Genomic DNA, 26,874 nt, shown 5'->3' on the forward strand with positions numbered 1-26,874 from the left:
CCCTATCCAGACATTTCAATATTTGATAGTTTTCAGTGCGATTTCCACCCCCACCCCCATTCTTCCAAACTCCAGCAAGTACAGGCCCAGAGCCATCTAAAACTCCTGATGTGTTAACACTTGCATTCCCGGAATCTTCCTCATGAACCTCCAGACCATCTCCAATACCAGCACGTCTTTTCTAAGATAAGGGGCCTAAAACTGCTTCCAATACTCCCAAGTGTGGTCTGACCAATGCCTTGTAAAGCTTCAGCATTACATCCTTGCTCGTGTATTCTAGTTGTCTCAGAATGAATGCTAACATTTCATTTGCCTTCCTTACAACCCACTCAACTTGCAAGTTAACCTATATAGAATCTTGCACAAAGACTCCCAAATCCCTTTGCACCTCTGATTTTTGAATTTTCTCCGTTTAGAAAATAATATACACCTTTATTCCTTCTACCAAAGTGCATGACTTTACACTTCCCTGCACCTTATTCTGTCTGCCACTTCTTTGTCCATTTTCCAAATCTGTCTAAGTCCTTCTGCACAACTCCTGCTTCCTTAGCACTAATTTCCCCTCCACCTATTTTCATAGCATCTGCAAACTCAACCACAAAGTTGTCGATTCCGCCATCCAAATCATTCACGTACAACATAAAAAGAAACAGTCCCAACATCAACGCTTGCGGAACACCACTATTCACTCGCAGCCAACCAGAAAAGGCCTCCTTTATTCCCACTCTTTGCCTCCTGCCAGCAGCCAATCTTCTGTCTATGCTGTAATACCATGGGCTCTAAGGGCTCTGATCTTGTTAAGCAGCCTCCTTTGCAGCACCTTTCAGAGGCCTTCTGAAAATCCAAGTAAATAACATCCACTGATTCTCCTTTGTCTATCCTACCTGTTGTTTCCTCAAAGAATTCCAACGGATTTTTTTTGGGATTGATTTCTCCCTAAGGAAACTATATTGATTTTTGCCTATTATGTCCTTCCAAAGTACCCTGAAATTTCATCCTTAATAATGGACTCTAACATCTTCCCAATCACTGATGTCAGGCTAACTGGCCTATAAGTTCCTCTCTTCTGCCTCCCTCCCTTCTTAGAGTGGAGTGACATTGCAATTTTCCAATCCTCCAGAACCATCCTAGAATTTAGTGATTCTTGAAAGATCATTACAAACTCCTCCACAATCTCTTCAGCTATCTCTTTCAGAACCCTGGGGTGTAGTTCAGCTGGTCCATGTGATTTATCTATCTTCAGACCTTTCATCTTCCCAAGCACCTTCACCGGAGTAATAACAAAAACACTCATTTCTGCTCCCTGACACATTCAAATTTCTGACATACTGCTAGTGTCTTCCATAGTGAAAACCGACAAAATATTTATTAAGTTCCTCCACCATTTCTTTGTTCTCCATTATTAACTCTCCGTTATCAATTTCCAGCAATCCGATAATCTGCGCTCGCCTCTTTTTTTTCCACTGTATATATATTTGATAAAATCTTTTGGTGTCTTCTTTTATATTATTGGCACGCTTCCATTTTTTTATTTCATTTTTTTGTCTCCTTATGTTTTTCCTTGCTGCCGCCTGTTGATTTTTAAACGTTTCCCAATCCACTAACTTCCCAAAAATTTTTGCTATATTGTAATACCCTCTCCTTTGGTTTTATGCTGTCTTTAACTTCCTTGTCAGCCACGGTTGCCTTATCCTATGCTTTCTGAATTGTCCCCAGAAATTGCAGCCATTGTTGTTCTGCCGTCATCCTTGCTAGTGTTCCCTTCCAATCAATTGTGGCCAGCTCCTCTCTCGTGTTACTGTAATTCCCTTTACTCCACTGCAATACTGATACATCTGACTTTCCCCCTCCAACTGCACGGTGAATTCTATTTATTATAATCACTGCTACCTAAGGGTCCTTTACCTTAAGCTCCATAATCAAATTTATTTCATTACACAACACCCAACCCAGAATTGCATTTCCACTAGTAGGCTTAACTAAAAACTGCTTTAAAAAGCCATCTCATAAGCATTCTACAAATTCCCTCTTTTGGAATCGCAATACCAACCTGATTTTCCTAATCTACCTGCATATTGAAATATTCCATGACTATCATATTATTGCCCTTTTCACATGCCTTGTTTCCTGTTGTACCCCACATCCTGGCTACTGTTCAGAGGTCCGTATAAGACTCCAGTTGGGGTATCGTTACCTTTGCACTTTCTTAACTCTACCCACAAGGATTCTACATCTTTCGATCCTATTTCTCCTCTTTCTAAGGATTTGATTTCATTTTTTACCAGCAGAACCACCCCAGCTCCTCTGCATAATTGCTGGTCCTTTCAATACAAGGTGTATCCTTGGATGTTAAGCTCCTGTTACAAGTAACTTTTATTGTTTCAACTAAAAAGTGTGTAAGTTCATAAACTATCTCCCTGTGTGCACCCTACTAGAATTCCCTGACAGTCAATGAAGAGAAGAAGTATTACTCTGGAAAGGAGTCTACACTGGCCAGGCGTCCCTCATGGTCCCAATCTCCACCCACGATGGTTGGTCTCTGGCTGCTGAAGAGTTATTGCCCCTGCATATTTGAAGCTCCTGAGTCTTGTACTGTTTCTCATCAATTGAACCATTGGATCTCCATCCCATTGACTCAGGGTCACCTGACCTACCTGGGTCACCTACTTACTGGTCATTGTACTGGTCTTCAACCAACATTGTTTCAAGATTCTGCCCAACTCCGCTTGATATTTGTGTCTTTACATTCAGATTGGTCCAAACCGGTTAAATGAGGCAATGAGATTAGATTGCTTCTTTGGTAGGTCTGGCATTTTACATAACAAGTAGCTACTCCTCCGAGGATGGTCTCGGATTTATTGCTCTGATTACATTGTTCAAGAATCAGTCCAGAGTCCACGCCCTTTATGTAACAAATAACTACTTGTTTGAGAATGGTCTCAGGTTTAGAAGATCTTTACCTGAAGCTTCCATTCTCCACTTTCAGTTGCTCTGATTAGATTAACCAAGAGCAAGAATCAGTTCAGAGCCCACAAAATGGGGGGAAACAAAGAGACTGGCTTATCTGTTCCCCACTGTCCTTGATTAGACTGTAATTTCTTTTGGCCGACACTCCCAACTATGATCTTCTTTCAGCCATGTCTGAGTGATGTCCACAATGTCATACCTGCCAATCTCTTCCTTCCCTCCATTCAGGGCAGCAAACAGGCCTTCTAGGTGAGGCAACACTTCACCTGCAAATGTGTTGGGATCATCTGTTATATCCGATGCTCTTGATGTGGTCTCCTCTTCATTGGTGAGACCAGGTTTAAATTGGGGGGGACCTCTGATCTTTCTGCCAAAAGCAGAATTTCCCAGTGACCAAACATTTTAATGCCTATCCCCATTCCTGTTCAGCATGTCAGTTCATTTGCCTCCTCTCTTAACACATTAAGGCCACTTTCAGAGTGAAAGAGCAACCCTTCGTATTCCAACTTGATGGCTTGTACATCAATTCCCAGTCCCCTCGCCTGCTTCTATTCCCCACACTGGATTCTTACCTCTTCTCTTCATCAACTTATTACCTCCCCATGGTGCCCCTCCTTCCCATTCTCCCATGGTCCCCTCTCTCCTATCAGATTCTTTCTTCTTGTGCTCTTTACCTTTCCCATCCATCTGGTTTCACCTATCACCTTCCAACTAGTCCTTATTCCCCTTCCCACACCTTTTTATTCCTTTGTCTTCCCCCTTCCTTTCCGGTCCTGAAGAAGGGTCTCGGCCCAAAATGTCAGCTGCTTATCTATTTCCATAGATGCTGCTTGGCATGCTAGGTTCCTCCAGGATTTTGTGTGTTTTGCTTTCCATTCAGAGCTGATCTTATCCATCACAGCAGTAGGGCTATATGAGCACTTGGGTCTAGCAGTTACCAAGTTACTGAGTAGGATAACGGTTTTGCGATTCATTTATGTTAAAAAAAATATCTAATTGGAATCATGTTCTCTTTGTACATGCATGGTTATAGAGAATGTCATGTTATTGGCCCACGTGTGAAAGGGCACACAAATGTTGTTTGCTGTTTCCATTGAGGGGTGGGAATGAAGATAGAGCTGAATTTCACTCCGTCAGCAAAACATTAGAGAACGTTTGGACTTCTGGAAATAGAATTTATAAAATCTTGTTCAAACATTTGGGTATTTATAAATGTGATTTGGTAAAATATTTGCTAAAATATTACTTTCTCTTCAATAATTCTTTAGGTATAATATTATGTTCTTTGTATCGGGTGGTGGAAAATTCAATTATCAGGGCACAAAACGCTGGCTGGAGGATAATCTAGATCATACAGGTAAAGTGTAAGGTTGTATGTCTGTGAATTGGGAAGGGTATCAAGATTCTTCAGAAAAGCTGCAAATCCCACTGAAAATGGAGTTTGTATTACAGAAGTGAAATTACAATCCTCCTCGTATTAGCTATCCACACCTAAATGCAACAAATACGACAAGCAGTTTTCAATCAACACTATTGCTGCTTATAACGTGGGCTGTTTGGCCATAAACTGATGTTCAACCAGAAGCTTGCACATCACTAAAATAAGGAAATATAATCATCCATACTTGTATTATATAACTTGATGCTACATTATCTTTCTATAAATGACCCTGGGGCATTCAGCTGCAGTAAATAAACTATAGGACTACGAAGTGTTGTTAAGTTTCTTTTGGTTAATTGTGTTCTCATATCAAACTGAGAATTACTTGGATTGAATTTTTAAAAATAAAGCCATCAGTACTTTCCTGCATTGATAAGGATATGGGAGGTTTGTATACTGTAAATCAACAAATTCCATTGCTTATAACGGAACCCTGTTAATTCTGCTAGTGATGCAGGCTGTTGTTTACATAATGCAAATAGTTGCGCCTTTTATGATGTGGATTTGCAATAAAGCCCCGTATTTTTTAAAAAAAAGAACATTTTTTGAGTAACTTTTCAGATGTACTGAAAAAGTAAGGTTCAGTCCTCATGGGGAGTTTGAGGCAGGCAGCATGGGTGTATTGAAGAAGTTAAAAACACACGAGTAAGATGTAAAATGGGGTTAGATGAAAGATAATTACATAAACCCATTGAACTGACTTTATTATTTACATCCTTCATACACACAAGGTGTAAAAATCTTTACATTATGTCTCCGTCCAAATGTGCATTGTGCAATTTATAGTCATTTATAATCAATGTATGTATGACAGGATAGTCAGTAAAACATAGAAATACAGTTGTGTCAGCATGAGTTAAGCAGTCTGATGGCCTGGTGGAAGAAGCTGTCCCAGAACCTGTTGATCCTGGCTTTTATGCTGCGGTTCCATTTCCTGGATGGTAGCAGCTGGAACAGCTTGTGGTTAGGGTGATTTGGTTCCCCAATGATCCTTTGGGCCCTTTTTGCATACCTATCTTTGTAAATGTCCTGAATAGTTGGGAAGTTCACATCTACAGATGCACTGGGCTGTCCGCATCACTCTCTGCAGAACCTTGTGATTGAGGAAGGTGATGTTTATGCCAAGGAACTTAAAGTTGTTCACCCTCTCAACCCCAGATCCATTGATGTCAATAGGACCTAGTCTGTTTCCATTCCTCCTATAACCCACAACCAGCTCCTGTATTTTTGCAACGTTGAGGGAGAGGTTGTTTTCTTGACACCATTGTGTCAGGATGATGACTTCCTCTCTGCAGGCTGCCTCATTATCATTTGAGATTGGGCCTATCAGTGTAGTTTCGTCAGCAAATTTAATTAGGATATTGGACCTGTGGGTGGCAACACAGTCATGGGTATACAGAGAGTAAAGGAGGGGGCTTTGTACAGAGCCCTGAGGGTCTCCTGTATTGAGGGTTAGGGGGCAGAAGTGAGGGAGCCCACTCTTACCACCTGCCGGCGATCTGACAGGAAGTCCAGGATCCAGCTACACAAGGCAGGGTGAAAGCCAAGATCTCTGAACTTCTTAATGAGCCTGGAGGGAATTAAGGTGTTGAATGCTGAACTGTAGTCCAAGAGCAGCATTCTCATATAAGCATCCCTCTTCTCCAGATATGTAAGGACATTGTTTAGAGCTGTGGCTATTGCGTCATCTGTTGATCAATTGTGTTGGTAGACAAATTGTGGTGGGTCCAGTGTGGGCGGTAGCATGCTGCAGATGTAGTCCTTGACCAGCCTCTCAAAGCATTTGCTTAATATTGAGATGAGTGCGACAGGACACCAGTTGTTCAGATATGTTACCTTAGTCTTTTTAGGTACAGGAACAATGGTGGATGTTTTGAAGCAGGAGGGCACTCTACACTGGGAGAGGGAGAGATTTAAAAATGTCTGTAAGCACACCTTGGGACCTAACTCCATGTTTTATGCATTGTACAATTATATGATCCCATGTACCAGTTAAAATGACTTGTATTTGCCTCTTGGGAGACGATAAAGGTGTTTATCGGTGTGTAAATTTGGCTGTAAACTTGTGATTGGGCACCATGTTTTCCAGATTCGAGCCTTCTTCAGGATAATGTTGCTTTTGTCTTGTGCCTTGACACATTGGGTGGCAGTGATGATAGCCTCTATCTCCATGTTTCAAAGCCGCCTAAAGAAGCCACGCCCCAACATGCATTCTTGAAGGAGCTAGAAACAGTAAGTGCATTAAGTAACCTCATTGTCAAGGTTCCCAGAGAATTTGAAGTTCTAACAAATTGTAACATGTAGCAGTAGATCAAATTAAAAATGCTGGAAACACTTGACAGATCTATCAAAAGAGAGTGGAGCTAACATTTCAGATTGAGCATTCTTTGCTAGAACTAGAAAAGTGATAAAGTGAGTTGATTATAGGTTAGAGAGGGATGGATGGGACAAAGAGAGTATCTGCCAGAATTGTCATGGTGATGCACTATTTATAATGCCATCTGGTTGATAGATTAATGAAAAAGTTAGCAAGAGTGACAACAGAAGTCAAATGTAGGTAAAACTGTTTCAGATATCAATCCTAAAAAGAAAATATTTAAAATGCCCAGCAGATTAAGTATTATCGGCAGATAGAGGAAACCTGAGATAATATTACAAAGGGATAACTTTGTAGGAAAACTGGCTAGTTCTGAAACAACAAAGGCAGTTAACTGAAATAGGTTAATTTGATATTGAGTCACAAAGTGAACCAGAAAGTAGGTGAGGTGCTCTTAATCATGCTTGTGTTGGAATTTGTTGAAACAGTTCAGAAGACCTTAAAAGGATGGATCAGAGTGAGAATAGGATGAAGAATTAAAGTGAAGGGGGACTAGAAGCTCAGGGTTTTACTAGTAGTCTGTACAAAGGAATTCTGCAAAACACTTGTCTAGATTATGTTTGGTATTTACAGTGAGGAGACCACATAAGATATTATGCAGTGTTCTGAAAAAAGTGCAAGTGAATTGCTGGGTCACAAGTTGCAGCATTTTCTCTTTGAACTCATCCTTCACACCATCCTGGAATCCAAATACACCTTTTGGGTGAAGCGACAATTAATGCCCACAATTAAAAGGAAAAAAATCTGCATCTATTAAAACTCAGACTGAGGAGCACTGCGGTGTGGCATGGACCAGTTGAATCAATCTCTATAGTTTTGGGTTACAGCACCCTAAATTAATGTTCTCGATTACCATTTATTAGTTCTTCACCTCCACCTAACCACAAGGTTGGGTTGGTGTGTATGGAGCACGTGAGTTAACATGGAAGTTGGAGCTAGTCCTTGCGTGTCAAGGAAAGATTGCATAGTTAAGTATCGGAACTATAAGATTAAGTACATGTTGAAAATCTGAACCATTTTGAATCTTAAAATGCAGGTGACCTCCAACAGGTTTCCAGAAGTCAAATTCTCTATGATCCATAAAAAAATCAACTTGGCAGAGGACATGTTGGCCTGGGAGCATGAGCGATTTGGGATTCGCCGATTACCAGCATTCACAGTATCCCGCTTAGAAAGCCATAGAAACAGCTTGCGAACCAGTATTATGGACATGAGGTAAGATTCATAACTGCTGCTTCGGTTATTTTGCTTAGTGTGTTTTATTAGAATGCTTGAGGATCCATTGTATGTTTCCAAAACAACCAGAAAAACAACAAAAGTCGTAACTTTTTGCACTTATTGCCTGTAAAGTAATAGGTAGATTAATTTTTCCCACATCCAGCTTCTTTCAACAACTTTCATTTATTTGAAAAAATTAAATTAGCCAAATTGTCAAAGAAGTTTTACTAGAGCGTCCTTGTGCTGAATTTGTCCCAAGCCACTTCAATAGATCTCAATACTACGTTGACTTCCAATTTATCATCAATCAAAATTATCTCAAATCCCATAAACTTCAAGCCAGCAAATAAATGGGGCAGAAGCAAATTACTGTGGATGCTGGAAATCTGAACTAAAAATAATTAAGAAGCAAAGGTCAACCACTAATATATATATCTAGTGTGACTAAGACTTTTGCATAGTTCTGTATTTGTCAACATGGAATGGGAGCGAGTTTGTAAATCTGGCAGGAGCAAAGGATGTTGGAAATGGCGAAGGTGGAGTATTGGACATGTGGCAGAGAAGGAGTGCCAGGAACGGGGGGGGGGGGGTGGTTAGCGCAGGTGCGGACACACACCCAACCCTGAGATACTGGGCAAGGTCATTTGATTCCAAACAGTTGGTTTATTGATTATTACAGACTGTCTCTCTGGTGCTTCCTGCACCCTGCCCTCTTCCTTCCCCTTTTCCTAACCGTGATTCCTCTCTCCCTAGCCCCTTCCCATTCTCAGTCCACAACAGAGACCCATATCAGAATCAGGTTTATCATCATTCACTTAAGTCATGAAACCTATTCTTTTTTACTGCAGCAGTACAGTGCAATACATAAAACATAAAAGTCTTCAGCACCCTCACTATATATATGTCCACTTAAGGCTTTTGCACATTACTGTAATGTGAATCAGCACCCACATGGAATATTGAGTTTTCAGTCCTTCCCTCCCCCACCCCACCTGGTCTTAGTGATACAACAGTATCAATCCCTGCATTTATTGAAGCATTAAGTTAATCAATCATAAGAATCCATTTAAAAGGTACTTGAGCAGGTACATGGATAGCAAGGGTTCAGAAAATTAAGGGTCAATTGCAAGCAAATGGGACCAGCTTAGATGGGAATTGTTGTTGGCTTGGACCACTTAGACCAGGGGTCAGCAACCTTTACCACTGAAAGAGCCACTTGGACCCGTTTCCCACAGAAAAGAAAACACTGGGAGCCGCAAAACCCGTTTGACATTTAAAATGAAATAACACTGCATACAACGTTTTTTTTGCCTTTATGCTATGTATAAACAAACTATAATGTGTTGCATTTATGAAATTGATGAACTCCTGCAGAGAAAACGAAATTACATTTCTGCATGCATCAAAAACATTTTGAACTCCGAAAAAAAGACGTTGGGTTGAAAGTTACTTTTAAGTAAAATACTCAATGTCTATTTGAGTCCTTCTTGTATTTATGAAAAACGCCGAACTTAAATTTTCCACCAGCAGCAAACCAAAAATAACATCAGCCAGCTGTCAGCCTGAAAAATAAAAGGACTATTTCACTGAACAATGAAAAAATATGAATATACATAAAATAATAGGCAATTAAAATATTTATCATACTTGGTTAATGGGATTTCTGCTCCTGGACCTCAGCGCACAGCGTCTGCACATCAGGGCTGTATGACGTCACCTTCATCTTTACACAGGATCGCAAGCTGTCATCTGTGAGGCGTGCGCGATGTTTGTTTTTAATAAAGTTCATGTTGGAGAACACCTGCTCACATACATATGTGGATCCAAAGATCGACAGGACTCCAAGCGCATACTTTTTCATGTTTACATAAATGTCGGGCATAGCATTCCATGTTTCGAACACAAGTTTGTCCGGTTTTGGAAGGTTTTCAATATCACTCCATTTGTGATTCTGAGCAAGAACGGCCTTCTGACGGGCAACATCTTCAAGGTCTGCTGTCAAGCGTCTAAACTTGGACACCCATATGTCTTTGTCGGCTATGTCGGCCAGTTCCATCTCAAGATCAGGTTGACTCACACCTGCCAATGCAGTCGTATTCAGTAGGGAAGGATCGATGCTTAAGGGAGTGACCGGGAAGGATAATGTGTTTTTTTCCTCTCTGAACTCACAGAAGCGTTTCCCAAACGATGTTTGCATTGCGATGATTGCAGAATGTAAATACTCCGAAATTATCATGTGTTGACCTTGTTTGAACTCTCTCAAATTGGGGAAGTGAGACAAAGTGCCTTTCTGTAAATCTCTGGCAAGCACTGTCAACTTGCGCTCGAATGCCAAGACATCCTCCAACATGTGTAGGGCTGTGCGTCCTTTCCCCTGAAGAGCTGTGTTCAGCGTGTTCAGGTGCGCTGTCATGTCTACCATGAAGTGTAGCTTTTCCAGCCACTCTGGCTGTTCCAGCTCAGGAAAGGTGAGCCCTTTGCTGCCCAGGAAAGTTTTCACTTCTTCCAGACACGCGACAAAGCGTTTCAGCACCTCCCCTTTGGACAGCCACCGGACTTTGTTGTGCAGCAGGAGATCAGAATATGCGCTTTCCAGCTCGTCCAGTAACAAACGGAATTGACGGTGATTTAAACTTTTTGCCATTATTTTATTGACAATCTGAATGACAACATCCATTACTTCTGTGCATTCCGGAGGAAATGTTTGAGCGCACAGTGCCTCTTGGTGCAAGATGCAGTGAAAAGTCAGCAGCTTTCTGTCCAGCGACTTCTGCAGTAAAGCCACAAATCCCTTGTGCGTTCCCGTCATATTCGGTGCCCCATCAGTAGCTACTGACACCAGATGGGTGGTCTTTATTCCTTTGGCTCTTAAACAATTCAAGACAGCCTCACAGATGTCCTCCCCCCCGTGTTTGGTCTTTTAGAGGTATCAACTCAATCAGTTCTTCCTGTGGCCCAGCAGAGTTTACATACCGGCAGAACAACGCTATTTGTTCAATATCACCTTTGTCTTTAGACTCGTCACAGGCAATCGAGTAGGCCACAGCTGAATTGATGTCTTTAATTTGCTGTCTTGTGATGTCTTCTGCCATTTTTATGGTTCTGTCTTTGACAGTCTTTGCAGAGAGGGGCATATCCCTGATTTTCTGCACAATTTCACTCTTGTTTTTAAAGTCCGTGAATAGATGTTCTGAAATCTTAATGAAAGATTCTTTTATATATTCACCATCTGTAAACTGCTTCCCGTGCCTGACTATTTCCTGAGCGTCAATATAACTGGCGTATGTCGTTGATTTTCCAGACTTCATCCATTTCTGGAAATGATTTTTGCTCAGATCAACCTTCCGCATCAGTTCCGAAACGGCTTTTTTTCCTCTCATCTCCATCCGGATATTTTTGAGCAAAGGCTGCGTGTTTATTCTGGAAATGCTTTGTGACATTTGACTTTTTGTTGTTTGCTAGTTTCTCATTGCATATTAAGCATACCGGTAAACCAGTCTCGTCAACAGTGAAAGCAAATGAATCTGTCCACATATCATTAAACGTTCTGTTTTCTTCAGTCACTTTTCTTTTTTTAGAATTCTCCATAGTTGGCTTACCTTGGATCGAAAAATTAAAGAAATCGCGCACTGGCGGGTGTCAGGTATTGGCAGTGGTGACGTATATTAATAGCGATAAAAACACGTTGTAGCGGTGTGCTCACGCAGTCAGTAAACTGCAGTCGAATAACTTTATTCGAACTAAACAGCCTTGCTTTTAAGCCTCCCTCAACCCAGCCCCCATGGACGCAGATGCTGCAAAAGACGCGTACTCACAAACCCCCGTAGGCTATCTCCCTTAGCCGGAATGCTGGCTAATTGTGAGCCGTTTCGGATGTGCCAGGAAATGTGTCGCCACACTTAGATTGTACAAGATCACCATAATCTTCAAATTTAGAATTACATTTCAAAAGCTAACAAACTAACATAAAATACATTTTAATTAAATACTGACCAATTATTTCCCAAAGCCACAGGGAGCCGCAGCACAGAGGTGAAAGAGCCACAAATGGCTCGGGAGCCGCAGGTTGCTGACCCCCGACTTAGACCAAAGAGCCTAGTTCCATGTTGTATGACTCTATAACTGGTTAGAGTCCTTGCATTGAAGTTGATGTAACTTAGCTTGGAATTCCCTTGTTGTGCATTTGCCTGCTGACAACTGAGCTTAAAGCTGTTTCACTTCTAGGTGATTCTATTTCTCCAGCCAAGCATTTGCTCTGAGCCTTACACCCTGCCAACTTAGATTAATAGTGCTTGTAAACCACCCTGCAAAAATATTGCAACATTAAGGTTAAGGTGTAACCCATCTCTCATGTTTAGGTCCCATCTTTCCCAGAAATGGTCCCAGTAATCCAGGAACCAGAAGCCTGTTCTCTTGCACCATCCCTTCATCCACACATTCATTTCACCAATCCTATTCCTATTCTCATGAGTTCCACGCACTGGAGGCAATCCAGGAATTCCAATCTTTAAACTCTTTAAACAAAACCAGAATTAGCTTTATTATTCTTGACGTATGTCATGAGATTAGTTTTGTGGCAGCAGTGCAGTGCCTGACATCAAAAATTATTAAAAATTACAAAAAGAAAGAAATTAATTAGTGCAAAGAGAATTTATGAGATGGTGTTCATGGATTGTTCAGAAATCTGATGACAGAAGGGAAGAAACTTCCTAAAATGATTGCTTAGCTTCCTGAACTCTTGTTGTAAGATATCATCCCTTACCTTTGTCATTAGTACTTACATGCAGCACTTTCTTCCTTCAGAAAGGCCTGCAGTTGCTTCAAACATCCTTGACCCTAGCACCAGAGTAGCCACAAAAGCAACTACCTCTCCTACGCATCACAGCATCCCCTCTTCCAGTTCTGTTCCCACCTTTCTGTGCAGCAGTGCACTCTGTGGCCACACCACAAGTTTGGCCATTAAGTTAATATTTTGATTTCTCTGCAATTTGTTAAATTGTGCTTGAATTTTGTTTTAATTTAAATTAAAGAGACCCTGCTTCTCTGGTTGTCCGAGTAAATTAGGGGAACGCTGTGCAGTGTGACTCGCTGATTAGTCCAATAGCAAACGTGCAGGCAGCAGGAAAAGGTCATAGAGGGTTAATCACTGACAAATTGTTTGAATATCCAACTGAATATGCAAATTTCCCATTCTAAACTCATGGAACTTCCTTTTTGGAACTGGTTGCTGGTTTAATAAAGATATCCATGCAAAATCCTGAAGACCCTACTAACCAAAAGCTTATATAATTGTTTGAGAGCAGTCGGTGCATAGATTCCCTAAATAAGGAAACCTGTTCTTATCTAGAAAGGTTGCCCTTTCCTCTATATTATGGCAATGTTGCAATGGGGGAGAAGCCTGAGAGGAGACTGGGTTATGAAACTGAAACTTATAAGATTGCAATGGGGGAAAGAAATGAAAATAAATTGCTGAGTGGAAGTGAATGATTCAACTCATACCTTGTATGAATAGTCAATTTATGTGCACTTTTGTGGATATTTGCTCCTAAATGTTAAGTGTGGTACTGGAGGGAAGGAAAAATGAAAAATTCGAGGAAGATTATTGAAACATATCTTAATGAATTTGAGACGGATGAAAGAGAGGACTAAAGAAAAGACATTAGAACACAGTGCTGACCTATCCAAAAATAAATAGGGATTTGCCCCTCAAATGCTGGCAGCAGGCATTCTCTGTGTCTTGTAACGAATGTAAAGTGTTCTTTGTCCTCTCGAATTTAGGTCACAAATCAATATTCAGAAGCTGTGTCGCAATACCAAAGTAATTGCTGAGGCACTGGCACGAGTAATTTACAACTTAACAGAGAAGGTACAGGTGTTTTAATTTCTTTAATTTTTACTTTTTGCAGTTTATTGCAGAAAAATGTATTTCTTTTAATGAAATGACATAACATTCTACTTAGTTGGGAGAATCTGTTTTTCCGTTGGGTTATGCACCCGTTCATGGATGCCTGAAATAAAAGGTGTCCCTTGATAGGAAACTCCCCTGTATTCTGCAGTGAAATACTAGAATACAACCTCCTACCTATAATTTTATCCCATTGTGTAACCTACTTCAAACATTAGGGAAATGCATTTGCTTAAAGGGAAAAGGGAGTGTCAGAAATGCTTTGCTACTACTCTGGGTTTCCTTCCAAACCCTCTTATAAAGCTACTTACTGGACCTCCTACCCACCCCCCCCCCCCTTCTTTGTTCCTTTTAATAATGGTGTACTTTAATCTTTTGATTAATGCCTGTTTCACCTCTCTTGGATGAATATCCATGATTTAAATTAGTCAAGTTGCTGCTGTTGCTTCTGTTTCTCCACTTAATGGCTTGATGCATGTGCTCAGAATTGGAATAATTTCCAGGCCCATCTCTGGGATGTTTCTGAACACTGCAAAGAGCATATAAGCATGGAGATGGTATGGGCACAAGTGGAAGCTTTTTTAGTGAAAAGGAGGCAAAATTCAACCAGTACCTATTCATTTAAAAGTTATTCTGATGCTGTACTGTAAGAATTTTGGGGCCTTCCCTGGGTGCTCAGGTTCTCTCCCACAGTCCAAAGACATAATGGGTAGGTTAATTGGTCACTGTAAATTGTCCTGCGATGAAATTAAGGTTACTCAGGGTTGTGGGATTGCTGGGGCAATGTGGCTTAAAAGTCTGGTAGAGCTTACTATGTACTTTATCACTAAATAAATAAATAGATTGGAAAAAGCATGAAGTGTTCCAACTGAATTTTACCCTGTCTTTTCCTTTGGGAAGCAATGGAGGGATTGGATAGATTTTTGGATGTTTGAGGAATCGATGTAGATGAGGATAAAGTGTGAAAGTGTTGGTTTTAAAAATCAGCCATCGAGCAGGGTCAAGGGTCCAAAAAGCCTGTTCCTGCTGCTATTAACTTCTTTCTTAAATACATTCTCTCTGAAATGCAATAAACTTGTACCGGTTTTCAGCCCCAGATACATATCGCAGCTTGAGTGATTAAGCCACTAAAGACACAAGTTGAATGAGGAGGTAGTCTTTAGTGAAGAGTACAGGCTTGTGTAGTTCCAGAGGTGTCTTGTTTTCCTGATTAATTTTTAGATTTTTCTGTTTGTTTCCATTTTGTAGGGTGCCCCAGAGGACCTGCAAATCTTCACAGAACAAATGGTAAGCAGAAAGCATTTCTGTAACATTCGTATTTATCGCTCTTCAAAAAGGAAATCCCAGTTACTGCTTCTCACTTTTGAATTGCTTGGTAGCTACAGTGACTCTATATCAAGAGAATAGAAATAATGTTCTATATTAGTGTACGAGAAGAGAATGAAGTTGGTGTTGATGTCCCAAACCATTAGTGTTAGCTTTTGTGAAAACTAACCAACCATGGATATTATTTGAAACTTTCTCCCATTGTCTTTTAGCTTTTACTGAGTCATAGAGCACATAAACAGGCCTCTTGGTCCACTGATCTTGTGGTGACCATCGAGCTTCCATCTACACTAATCCAACTTTTATTTTTTGCAAATCCGCTTCTATTGGAGTTCTGCCCCACCCCCTATAGATCCTATCACTTGCCTGCATTCTAAGAGCATTTTAACAGTGGCCATTTAATCTGCCAATCTGTGTGCATTGGAGATGTGGGTAGAAACTGGAGCACCTAGGCAACATGGAGAATATGCAAGCTCCAGGATTGAACCTGGCACTCTGGTGCCAAGGCAGCTGCTCTCTAAACTCTCTCTCACTGAACTGCCCTAAATTATTCTTTAATCCATCAGGGCTTTTTATCCTAAGATATAATGCTTCATACTTCTCACTATTAAATTTTATTTGCCTCTAATTTGACCGTGGTATGTTATCTAAAGGTATTGACACTGAAGTATGTAACCTAGATCAATTTGATAACCTTGGTTCAGCGGGATTAAGGCCTGGCTGCCTCTAGATTCAATGGAGCCCACCACATTTGTTGGATTCATGTAAAGTCAGGCGTGAAAAGTGATCAGTTCTCAAGTTCTGATCTGGTTCAAAATGGCTGACGTCGGGTTTTAATCAGCTGCCCAAGCAGCCTCCTTGAAAGGGGATCATTTTTTAGGAGCAATCTAAAAGAAAAAAGAGTGGAAACATCTCTGAAACCTCTGTCTCTCTACCAGAGCTCTGAGCTGGAGGAACCAAAGCAGTGAATGACATTGCTGAAGTTAGTCACTTCAGATCAGTCAAATGCCAAAACTAGAGAAGCATGAGGAACAATTGTAGTGCTGGAAGGGATTTTGGAAGGAGAGGTGGCAAGGCCAGAACTGATTCTAAAAAGAGTGATCGTTTTAAAATGGAGGCTTTGTCTAAACAGTGCAGGACAAAAGTGTGAATATTGTTTTGTGAGGGTTAGAATTAGCTCATCTTTGGAAGTTAAAATGAAGGGATTGAGTTGAATCTGCTTTCCAGCTCTTTTCCTGGTGTTTGTGAGCCTTGACCTGTTAAAAGTATCACTCTTAACCAGCAGTAATTCACTATTCAAATTCTAGCATGCTTGACAACTTAAAATCAAACACAAAAAAGAAAGGACATACTCCAAAAGTGTGTGCAACTCATTGTTGGTTTCTTTTTTTCCTAATTCAGCAACTACAAGAGGACCAGCTGTCATCAGTACTTGACTGGCTAACAGCACAGCCAAGAGCAGCACAGCTCATCGATAAGGATAGCACCCTGATCTCCACATTGGAGTATTACATGAATCGATACTTGAAAGATGTCAAGCGTCATTATGTGAAGGCAGACAAAAGGTACTCTCTAGTTTTTATTAAGTTTCCATATCAGTAGGACAGGTTCCAAGTAGTCGGAGATGTCGAGCACCTCTGCACCATCCACCACAAGCAGGACTTCCCAGTGACCAAACCTTTTAATTCTGATTCCCATTCCCATTCCAACATGTTGGTCCATGACCTCCTTTTGTGCCAGGATGTGGCCACCTTGAGGGTGGAGGAACAACACCTCATATTCCACCAACCTGATGGCATAAATATCGATTTCTCCTTCCAGCCAGCAATTACCCTGCCCTCCCCCCTCCCATTCCTTCCCCACTCTGACCTTGTACTGCTTCTCACCTGACTATTACTTCCCCCTGTCCCTTCCTTTTCCCTTTCACCTATGGTGCACTCTCCTCTCCTATCAGATTCTTTCTTCTCCAGTCCTTGACCTTTCCCACCCACCTGTCTTCACCCATCACCTTTCAGCTAGCCTCCTTACCATTCCCCCCCCCCCCGCACACCTTTTTATTATGGCGTCTTTCCCCCTTTCCTTTTCAGCCCAAAACATCGACCATCTGTTCATTTCCGTAGATGCTGCCTGATCTGCTAGGTTCCTCCAACATTTTGTGTGTGTGTGGGTGTGTTGCTTTGGTTTCCAGTAACTGCAGACTCTCTCTTGTCCAAGTACTGTCAATGTCCTCCACAATCCTTGACCTAAGTGTATCACCAAAGTTGGCACAATAGTGCCTTGCTTAGTGACCACACTTTCTTGATACATCAAGGTCTTAACTGCCAGATGAAGTTCTGTTTACTCTCAGTTGTGGATGAATTTTAATCTTCTGTTGCATAACCCCTGTTGCTCTGGGATTGAGTGGTTTATTATGCCGGTATAAAGGACACTTCTCCAGTATTGCTCCCTGGCTCTAAGATTAACAACAATCTGATTAAGGACAACAGTTTGCCTTTTTAAAGGGCATTGGATAATCAGATGACTGTTTGCAACAATTCACTAGCTTTGTTTCTGATGAGCATTACTTCTGCAATTCCAGGTATATTTCATTTGCAGTTTAGATTCTCAAGCAGTTGTGCAATTTGAACTACTACTTCTGAATCATTACACGGCGACATGAGAGAATAGAGTAGACTGCCTCAAACTCTTCAAAGCTGCCCCACCAGTCAATATGATCACAAATCTTATGTGCCTGTTCCCCAAAACCCTCAATTCCTCGATCTTTCAAAGATTTATCTCTCTCCACCTTAACAGACTACATGACATGACAGTTTAAGGTGGCCCTGGTGAAACACAGCGACGCCTTACTGGCAGCATACAAAACTACAAATTACTCTTAATCATACTTTTTCTTAACAATGATCACTGCAATCAATAGCCTGTAACTTCCCTTTCAGAGTTAAGCTTTTGAACCGCCGGCATGACCTGGCATTTTTGCAGTGTGAACTGAAGTCTTGAAGCTGCAGGCTGATTGTGGTATGACATGCGGGGTGAATCGAGGCGGTGGTGCCCGGGCCCAAAAGCAAGGAACAAGCTGATGTTTGCCCATTGCTGGAGTGGACTTGGAACCAATTTGAAGCAGCAGATCAGAGAGGTGGCAGGTCCCAGGCCCAATAGCAAGGGAGGAACTGATGTTTGGCCAATTTAAGTGCTGGGCCAGAGCAGAAAGGTCAGGGTGTCAGAACTGGAAGCGATTGACAAGCCAGTGTCCTTGCTGACTGAGACCGTAGCCTGCAATATGGGTTCTTGGACCTGCTGCAGTGGTGATTGGCTTTGTAGCAGTGAACTCACTTTCGTGAACGGAAGGTTATTTGCTTACTTTTTTATTGTTTGCACAATGAATTCTGTTCTTTTTTTGTACATTGGGTGTTTGACAATCCTTATTTAGTGGATTCTATTGAGTTTCTTTGTTTTATGGTTGCCGGTAAGGAGTTGTATATTATATACATAATTTAATAATAAATGTACTTTGAATTATGTCTAATAATCTGGCATCTACCCTCTGAAGAGCATCATTTGCTCTTGCATTGCTGAAAATATCTTAACATCTACTCTGTCAATTCCTCTTAGGATCTTGTATGTTTGAATAAAATCTCCTCTCATTCTTAACTCCCAAGAAATACTGATCCAAATGGTTTAGCTTATCTTAACAGGACAGCTCTTTCATCACCGGAATTAGCATGTGAATTTCCTTTGGACTTGTCACTAGTCCAGGTTACTAAAGTCTGGACCATCTACAAAATGTACTACTGATTCTCACCTTGGCTACTTTGGCAGTGCTTCCCAACCTTGTGATCCCTATCACTGGGAAGGGGAAAGGCTTCAGATGAGATTCATACACAAAATGCTGGAAGACCTCAGTATCTATGGAGGGAAGAAACAGTCACCGTTTCAGGAGGAGACCCTTCCTCAGGACACAAGAGAATGCTAGCGCTTGCGGACTCCTCTAATTCACGCACCATTGTGACTTAGAAATGTACCACACTCCTTCACTGGTGCAGGATCTACAGTAAATCCTGGAATTGGCTACCCAGCAGCACGGTGCATTTACCTTCACGAAAAGGGCTATAAATATTCAAAAAATGATTCACTGTCGGTTTCTCAAAGCCTATTAAGAATGAGTAATAAATTTTGGTTTTAGCAAAAAACTGCCAAGATTCTGAAAACATGGATATTTTTTTTTTTCATTGGTGCAGTAGTTATGTGCTCCCTCAACATGAGTGCTAAAGATTTCTCGGCACTACTAAAGCTGTTAGAAACATAGAAAATCTACAACACAATACAGGCCCTTTGGCCCACAGTGCTGTGCCAAACATGTACTTAGTTTAGAAATTAGCTAGGGTTACCAATAGCCCTCTATTTTTCTAAGCTCCATGTCTCTTAAAACACCCTATTGTTCTGTGTCCTGGATGCTATTGATTAATACTTAAGATGGTTGAAAGAAGTTGCCACATAAATTGAGCTACTTTCTTTAAAAGGTGCCTTCAAGCAAATGGGGTAACCATGGCAGCAGATTGAATTTACTTACACCTACCTCCATCTCAAAATTAAATTGTTCCACAAAATTCAGCTAAATACAGGTAACAGTATATGTAGATGCTCGGGATCAATCCTAACGGGTCTAAAAATCTGTGTTTTTTTTTCCTTTTGAAGCTGGATGTTAACTTGCAAGTCAGCCAAGTTTTTTAAAGTTCAATTGGAAAGGTTGATTAAATCATTTTATGTTGATTTGCAGAGATCCAGAATTTCTCTTCTACGATCAACTGAAACAAACCATGAACGCATACAGGTACAGAACACAGTCCAGAAGTCATTACTACTTTGGTCCAGTGCATGACCATACTGAAAACATGGTACCCAGGTTTAGAAACTCCCATAATAGCAGGTTGGGATGACTCGTGGAAAGAAGTGGATTTGTGTGTTTGGGTTGGAAAAGTCTGTATGAATTATTAGTGTTGATTATTAGGTCAGAACTAATAATTACTACTAAAGACATCTGTGTGGATATCACATGAATACTGGATCAGGTTCAGCTGTGACGTTATCCATGGTTGAATAATTTCCAAAACTAGAAATTGGTGAGTTACCGGAAAATGGGGCATGTTATTATCTTGGAAGTGTGCCACCAGCTGACCGATTAGAGGGACATGGCATATTGTGACACATCCACAAAAAAACAGGCTGTTTACCAGTAGTACTTGATTGATGGTCACAGATGCCAGAAATTGTTTTCATATTTTCTGATCTTACACCCTCTCTCTCCCAGTACCATTTCCTTGTGTAGTTTTTATTTTGCAGTATAATCAGAACAAGATTGGACATTCAAACCAGGGTAATAATGCCAACATCCCTGTACTCATTTCAAGGAAAGGAAAAATATGGTGATGTATCTGTTGAGATCAATAGAATGGCTTCAGTACACACCTGTTAGGCATAGTACAATGAAAAGGTTGTAGAATTTTAAATATTCATTAAATGCACCCAGACACTTGACCAATTACAACAGGTGTATGGTTTTCACTATGGATGAAATATACAGACTCCTCCACATACTGTCCTATAAAGAAAGTATATATGGTTATTAAGTTCCCTAATCTCAAAAACCTCTGTTTTACTCCTGGGTTCCATTTCCCTCATTTTTATTAGTATAACCATAGATTATGCACTTTTCACTTTAATTTTTGCGGTAATTGTGGCAAAGTTTGCAATCTTTCTCAAGTTATGTCATCTTACTCCATACTAGTCTTTGCATTTATAGAGCATCAGGATACTATATTTTTTAAGAAGATGACCAGTCACCTTCATGACTGGTTTTTCATTTATTTTGTCCTCAAAGCTCTTTCCAAATCCTGCCCTCCTCTAGCCACAGTGTCAGTTATTTTATTACATTGAAGAGTCCATATAAGATCTTTGTTCTGAATACTGGCCTGGTGGTTGTTTTGTGGTGCACCTCAAACACTGAAAATGAGCACCACAAAACAATTTTGTCTCCTTTTATCTTAGATTTTCCAATATGTTACCACTAATTTTCTTTCTTTTACAGGGTTAAACCTGCCATCTTCGATCTGCTGTTGGCATTATGTATAGCAGCATATCTTGGACTTACTTATTTAGTTGCTCAGGTAAGAAATATCTGCAAGTAGACAATAAATGGGGAGTATAGTGCTCAACTTCAGTGAGGTGAAGCTGCCCAACATAAGAACGGGGTAGGAAAAGTATTGTTAATTATTGACATATTTATCCACATAATTAAAAGATTGCTATGCACCTCTCAAAAATCAAGAAAGTGGGAATCCGTCAAGGGCTGAATTTGGTTTAATTCAGATGCTCCCACTGACTGGAGGTATCACTCACAGTGTCTGATATGTACTTCTTTTGCAGAATTTTGGCTTTATTTACAATACGGTTCGAAGGATCACTCTGAAGCAGAAGCAGCATTAACAACATTACCCTGTATTAGCACCTTCACGCAGTGGTTGGATTCTTCCTGTGCAACATCGTTTTGTTGATGTGTGTGGATCTGACCTACAGCACTGAGCCAAAACTCTGATTATGCAGCATCAGCAACTTAAGTGTTGGACGATGTTCCGTAAATAACAGCACTGTTACTGTTTGATGTACCACAAAATTCTCTTCTATGTTAATCCAAATACAATCCACATTAAGCACTACTCAAACTGGGCCACTTGCCCTCTGATATAATACATAGATTTAAAGGTTTCCTGTAGAATGAAAGCAGTCATGTCTTGAATGCATGAAGGTATGTTTGGTTATAATCTGTTCGGCTGCCACTTTAAAGCTCCCGAGTAAATTAAACTGTGAGCACAAAGCTACCCAACGTTTGGTACACTTGTTAATTTTAAAAAAACTTGTGTAGAAGTTTGTACTGCACAAGTTCTGTACAGAGAAGTTGTCTCTACAGAACATTCAGAGAGGTGACTTCAGTACAAGTGGAGAGATGCTTGTACAGAAGTTGTCTCATTATACGGAAGTCTTTTTTTCATCTTGAACTGTATAAATTTGCATTGCCATGTGCACTTGGATGAAGAGCTTTGAGTGTCATGGAATTCCATAATAGATAAATTCACACTCATTAATTTTTGTTTTCTAAGTTTATAGTGTGAGCCTATTTGAGGAAGTTTTCTTACAGAATATGCAAGACCAAAAGCTTGCAATGGGAAAAAGTCTGATTACTGAAGTTGTTTGGATTTGAAGAGAGCCAGTTTTCCTTTTCTCTGTGTGCAATCCTTGCATGCATATTACACTCTTTGCACAGGGGGGTGCATTATAGCTTACTGCTGTGTACAGAAGTGGAAATTATTCTATGATGGGTGAAGCTGACCCTAATCTAAATGTGCCTGGTAAAGATTGCTGCCCAAAGGGTAGATAGCTCCATTTCCAGGTTTCATCTTTTTTATGAGCACACCAAAAACCTCAGGATTTAATCTATTGGCATTATTTTTCTTCTAACTTCTTGATAAAGATCATTGAAATTAGTTAATTGCAATAATAAATTTGTTTAAAAGCCCTTCTATGCTCAGATTGCATCCGCTTGGGGTGCAATATAAAGTTTTATTCTGCAGTGAATCACAATGCAAAGCTGTTCAAAGGTTTAAATTGGCCCGGGTACGTTGGTAACACATGTCTGAACAGTTGAGAATCAGGTGGAAAATCTAGCTGACTTCTTTAGCCTCGCCCACGACATATAATGGCCATATTACCCAAAATCTTGTGGATGTTAGAAACTCAAGTTAAAAATCAATGGGACAGGTGTCATGTGGGCGAAATGAAGTAGCTAGCATTATCTGTACATGTTAGTTCTGCACTGACCAGGTTTTGAATCTGAATCTGCATTCATCTGCCTGGCCATTGACAACTAGGTCAATTGACATGTCCTGATCATCCTCATACAGACCCAGTTTCTGTGAAGAGATATGGAATGATAACTGTACTATTAAGAACAAAACCTCTAAAGTATCCACCCACCTTTTTTAACCTGTAAGAAATGGCAGCTTTTAACCTAAATGTCCAGTATATTATTTCATTCTCAGTCATATATTGCAGTCAGTGCAGTCATATTTTGTAGGAACTTGATGGGCCTTTTCTTTCCATATGAATTGCTGCATCTTTGAAACTGTTATTTATGTCTGCATTGGTTATTTGTTGAAAATTATTGGCATTGATGTTTTTTTCTAATTTGTAATGAAAAGAATTATGGGATAACAGTGGAGTTGTATTGAACACCGACATTCATCATGACTTCTATGCATAGAAGGGAAACAATAAATTGATTGGAAAATGGACTCAGCAGTTGATGTGTGATAATTTTTATTGAATTCTGTTCCCCCCCCCCCCCCCAGTTCCAGTTCTACCACCTGTCTTTGCCATCTACAGTCAATAAGGATGTCTGTGCTCATTGAATTCTTCTCTGACATCCCTACGTTCTCTCTAAACCTCTCACTCACCTCTTCCATTCCTGCGCACTCATTGCTAACTTGCCTTGAATCAACTTTACTAACTGCCTTCATGCAGTAATGCATAAGCTAACTTGTGTATTTATATCTAATGTGTTTTTTAACTATTGTCTTTTGTGCGATATTGCATCCAGAATAACAATTATTTTTTGTTTTTCTTTACACTTGTGCAGCAGATATGACCTTAAACAATCTTGAATATTACGATCTTTATAAGATATAGGAGTAGAATTAGGCCATTCCATCATAGCTGATCCAATTTTCCTGCTAGGTACTTTTATTTGAACATGAAAATAAACTGTAAGGATAAATATAAGCACATCACTTGGGATAACTTCACTTCCAGTCTTCAATGTAGTTCTTAGTCTTTGATGACTTGAGCCAGCTGGCATAACTGACCCAAAGAAAAAAATATCCTCTCCTGATCATATCAAGTGGACCTTTACTCAATGGCATGTTTGTGTGATTCTGCTCTAATTTGTAGAGCCATCACTGCCATAAGAGTGGATGTCTTTAAGACTTGGCAAGAGAGGAAAAGCAAGACATATCATGGGGCTACAAAAATGTGCGTGCATAGAGAATCAGTCTATATGATGATTGTTGAGTAAAATGCCAATAATCCATTATTCCACCATCTGGAATTCCTGACAGTTTACATCTGGCTCAGTGGGTAATATATGCCATACTCTCTTCTAAATCAACTGGGCCCTTATTTTTTTTAAATTTTATTTAGAGATGCAGCAGGGTTACAGGCCTTTCTGGCCGAACAAGCATGTGCCACCCAATTACACCTCTGTGACCAATTAACCTGCAAAGTGAACATCTGGAATGTAGGAGAAAACCAGAGCATCCAGAGGAAATCCTTGCATTAACAGGACGAACGTATGAACTTCCAGACAGTGGTGGGAATTGAACATGGGTCACTGGTGCTGTAAAACATGTCAACCTTTACTCTATCGTACCTCCCTTCTTCCTACTCTGCCCTTAAAGTTTAACAGGTTCACAAGGAAATTTTATCAAACTGTGCAACATCTTAAAAGTAAATTTTTAAAACATTGGGTATTAATAGCATCCAGTGTGACCGAAGTCCTGACACATGATCGGAGTTTTGCTGTGGAATGGGCGGCTGACAAGTCAGTGCAGGGCTGCTGTGTGCTTGCAGAAGTCTAAAGTTGGGGGCTGGCGAGAAATAAAAAGCACAATGTGAATGAGTTTTGATCATTTCTGACTCAGCTTGTAAACTTAAAGTACCACAGTACAGCCAGGAGAGGGTGCAGTATTCCCATCCATTGACCTATGTACTATGTGGCAATAACTACATAAGACTTGTGCCGAATTATCTGCTTTCATGTTTTTCACAAATTGTGTGTAGGATTATATTTTCCTTTGAAGTTTTTTAGAGTAAGTGGTAAATTGGAACTTTTTCTGGAATTCACTGATTAATTAGTCACTAATATGATTAGATAAGAAGGTAATCAGACACAGGATTAAACCTTTCACCTACTTTACCATTCAATAAAATCATGGCTAATCATCAGTCTCAATGCCATTAACTTGTACAAACCCCACGTGGCCCTGATTCCCTTGAATGTCCAAAAGTCAATGGATTTTTTTTTGAACATTCTTTCTCGTCACAGTGGATATAGTTAGTAATACCAAATCAAAACCTGCACTGTTCATCCATGTCAGTCCATGGTTGCCTCTACTGCTGCAATGAGGCCACACTCAGGTTGGAGGAGCATCACCTTATATTCCATCTGGGTAGCCTCCAACCTGATGGCATGAATATCCAATTTCTCAAACTTCCAGCAACTGCACTCCCCCTTCAACATTCCCATTCCTATTTCTTCCCCTCTCACCTCATCTCCTTACCTGCCCCTCGCCTCTCTCTGGTGCTCCTCCCCTTCCCTTTCTACCATGGTCTTCTACCCTCTCCTGTCAGATTCCTCCCTTCTCTAGCCCTTTATCTCTTTCACATCTGCTCCCAGCTCTTTACCTCACCCCTCCCCCTCTCCCCACCACCTTGTACTTCTTCCTCCCCTCCCCACTACCTTGCTCTAACTTCTCATCCATTTATTTCCAGTCCTGGTGAAGGGTCTCGGCCTAAAACATCAACTGCTTAGTCTTTTCCATAGATGCTGCATGACCTGCTGTGTTTGATTGAATTTCCAGCATCTGCATATTTTCTCATCTTCCCGCACTGTTCCTATTTGCCTTCCCCATCTCCTTCACTTGATTTAATGCTCCACTGTCCTCTCTTCTCAGATTCAACATCTTTAACCCTGTGTCATTTCCACCTATTACTTCCCAGCTTCTGTTGCTATTTCAACTCTCCCCTTCTCCATTTGCTCATTACCCCTTCTTACCTGAATCTGCCTATTGCTCACTAGCTCGTTTCACCTCTTCAACTTTTCATATTGACCATCTCCCCTCTATCTCGGGTCCCGATGAAGGGTCTTGACCCAAAATATCAACTATTTGTTTCTCTCCATAATAGATCAATTCTTCGATAGACAAAGTATCTTAATATGGTTGCCACAGTAGCATATCAGTTAGAGCAACGCTTGCACCTTGGGGCATTAGTGTTCTGATTTCACTTTTGACATCCTCTGAAAGCAAACTTGTACATTTCTTCATGTATGCATATGAATTTCTTCTGGGTGCTCTGGTTTCCTCCTACAGTCCAAAGATGAGCTGTTCAATAAGTTAATTGGTCATTAAGTCATTGTCCATGATTAGGATTAAATCTGTCAGTTGCTGGGTGGTGTAACTCAAAGGGCCAGGGATGGCTTGTTCTGCACTATATTTCTAAATAAATATAAATACATAGGTTTAGAAAAAATAATCGTTTATTATGGAACCAGCCTGTTGCACATCCAGCGGGTGAACAGAATCCTCCCTGGTATTATCAACATAATGTGGTTCCACATTTTTGGGTCTCATATCAGAGAAAGCATGAGCTGGTACTGGAGAGGGCACAGAGGAAGTTTGCCAGAATGATCCCTGGAATAAAAGGGTTAACATCTGAGGAGCATTAGATGGATGTGGGCCTGTACTCACTGCAGTTTTGAAGAATGAAGGGGGGGGGGGAGAAATTTCATTGAGACCTATCAAGTGTTGAAAATCC

The 26,874-nt window shown here is 40.5% G+C and overlaps 2 protein-coding genes across 3 annotated transcripts in view; one reads left to right on the plus strand and one right to left on the minus strand.

Moving 5' to 3' along the window:
• ncln (nicalin) overlaps window positions 1-23,576 on the plus strand; it is a 49,216-nt gene extending 25,640 nt beyond the window's left edge. For both annotated transcript variants that reach the window (XM_059991247.1, XM_059991248.1), the window contains exons 7-15: window positions 4,236-4,324; window positions 6,498-6,640; window positions 7,822-8,000; window positions 13,782-13,869; window positions 15,157-15,195; window positions 16,636-16,799; window positions 20,009-20,062; window positions 21,317-21,395; window positions 21,655-23,576. In XM_059991247.1, coding sequence (XP_059847230.1) covers window positions 4,236-4,324; window positions 6,498-6,640; window positions 7,822-8,000; window positions 13,782-13,869; window positions 15,157-15,195; window positions 16,636-16,799; window positions 20,009-20,062; window positions 21,317-21,395; window positions 21,655-21,714 — 895 coding nt within the window. In that variant the 3' untranslated portion in view covers window positions 21,715-23,576. The remainder of the gene's footprint in view (window positions 1-4,235; window positions 4,325-6,497; window positions 6,641-7,821; window positions 8,001-13,781; window positions 13,870-15,156; window positions 15,196-16,635; window positions 16,800-20,008; window positions 20,063-21,316; window positions 21,396-21,654) is intronic.
• On the minus strand, window positions 8,007-13,775 carry LOC132406062 (general transcription factor II-I repeat domain-containing protein 2A-like). Its single transcript, XM_059991249.1, has 2 exons — window positions 9,651-13,775; window positions 8,007-9,565 (listed from the first exon to the last, which is right to left on the minus strand). The coding sequence occupies exon 1, from the start codon at window positions 10,810-10,812 to the stop codon at window positions 9,655-9,657; it is 1,158 nt and encodes a 385-aa protein (XP_059847232.1). The 5' UTR covers window positions 10,813-13,775; the 3' UTR covers window positions 8,007-9,565; window positions 9,651-9,654.
• Window positions 23,577-26,874: the final 3,298 nt, after the last annotated feature.

Source organism: Hypanus sabinus, chromosome 16 (genome assembly GCF_030144855.1).
Source record: "Hypanus sabinus isolate sHypSab1 chromosome 16, sHypSab1.hap1, whole genome shotgun sequence".
NCBI classification, from domain to species: domain Eukaryota; kingdom Metazoa; phylum Chordata; class Chondrichthyes; order Myliobatiformes; family Dasyatidae; genus Hypanus; species Hypanus sabinus.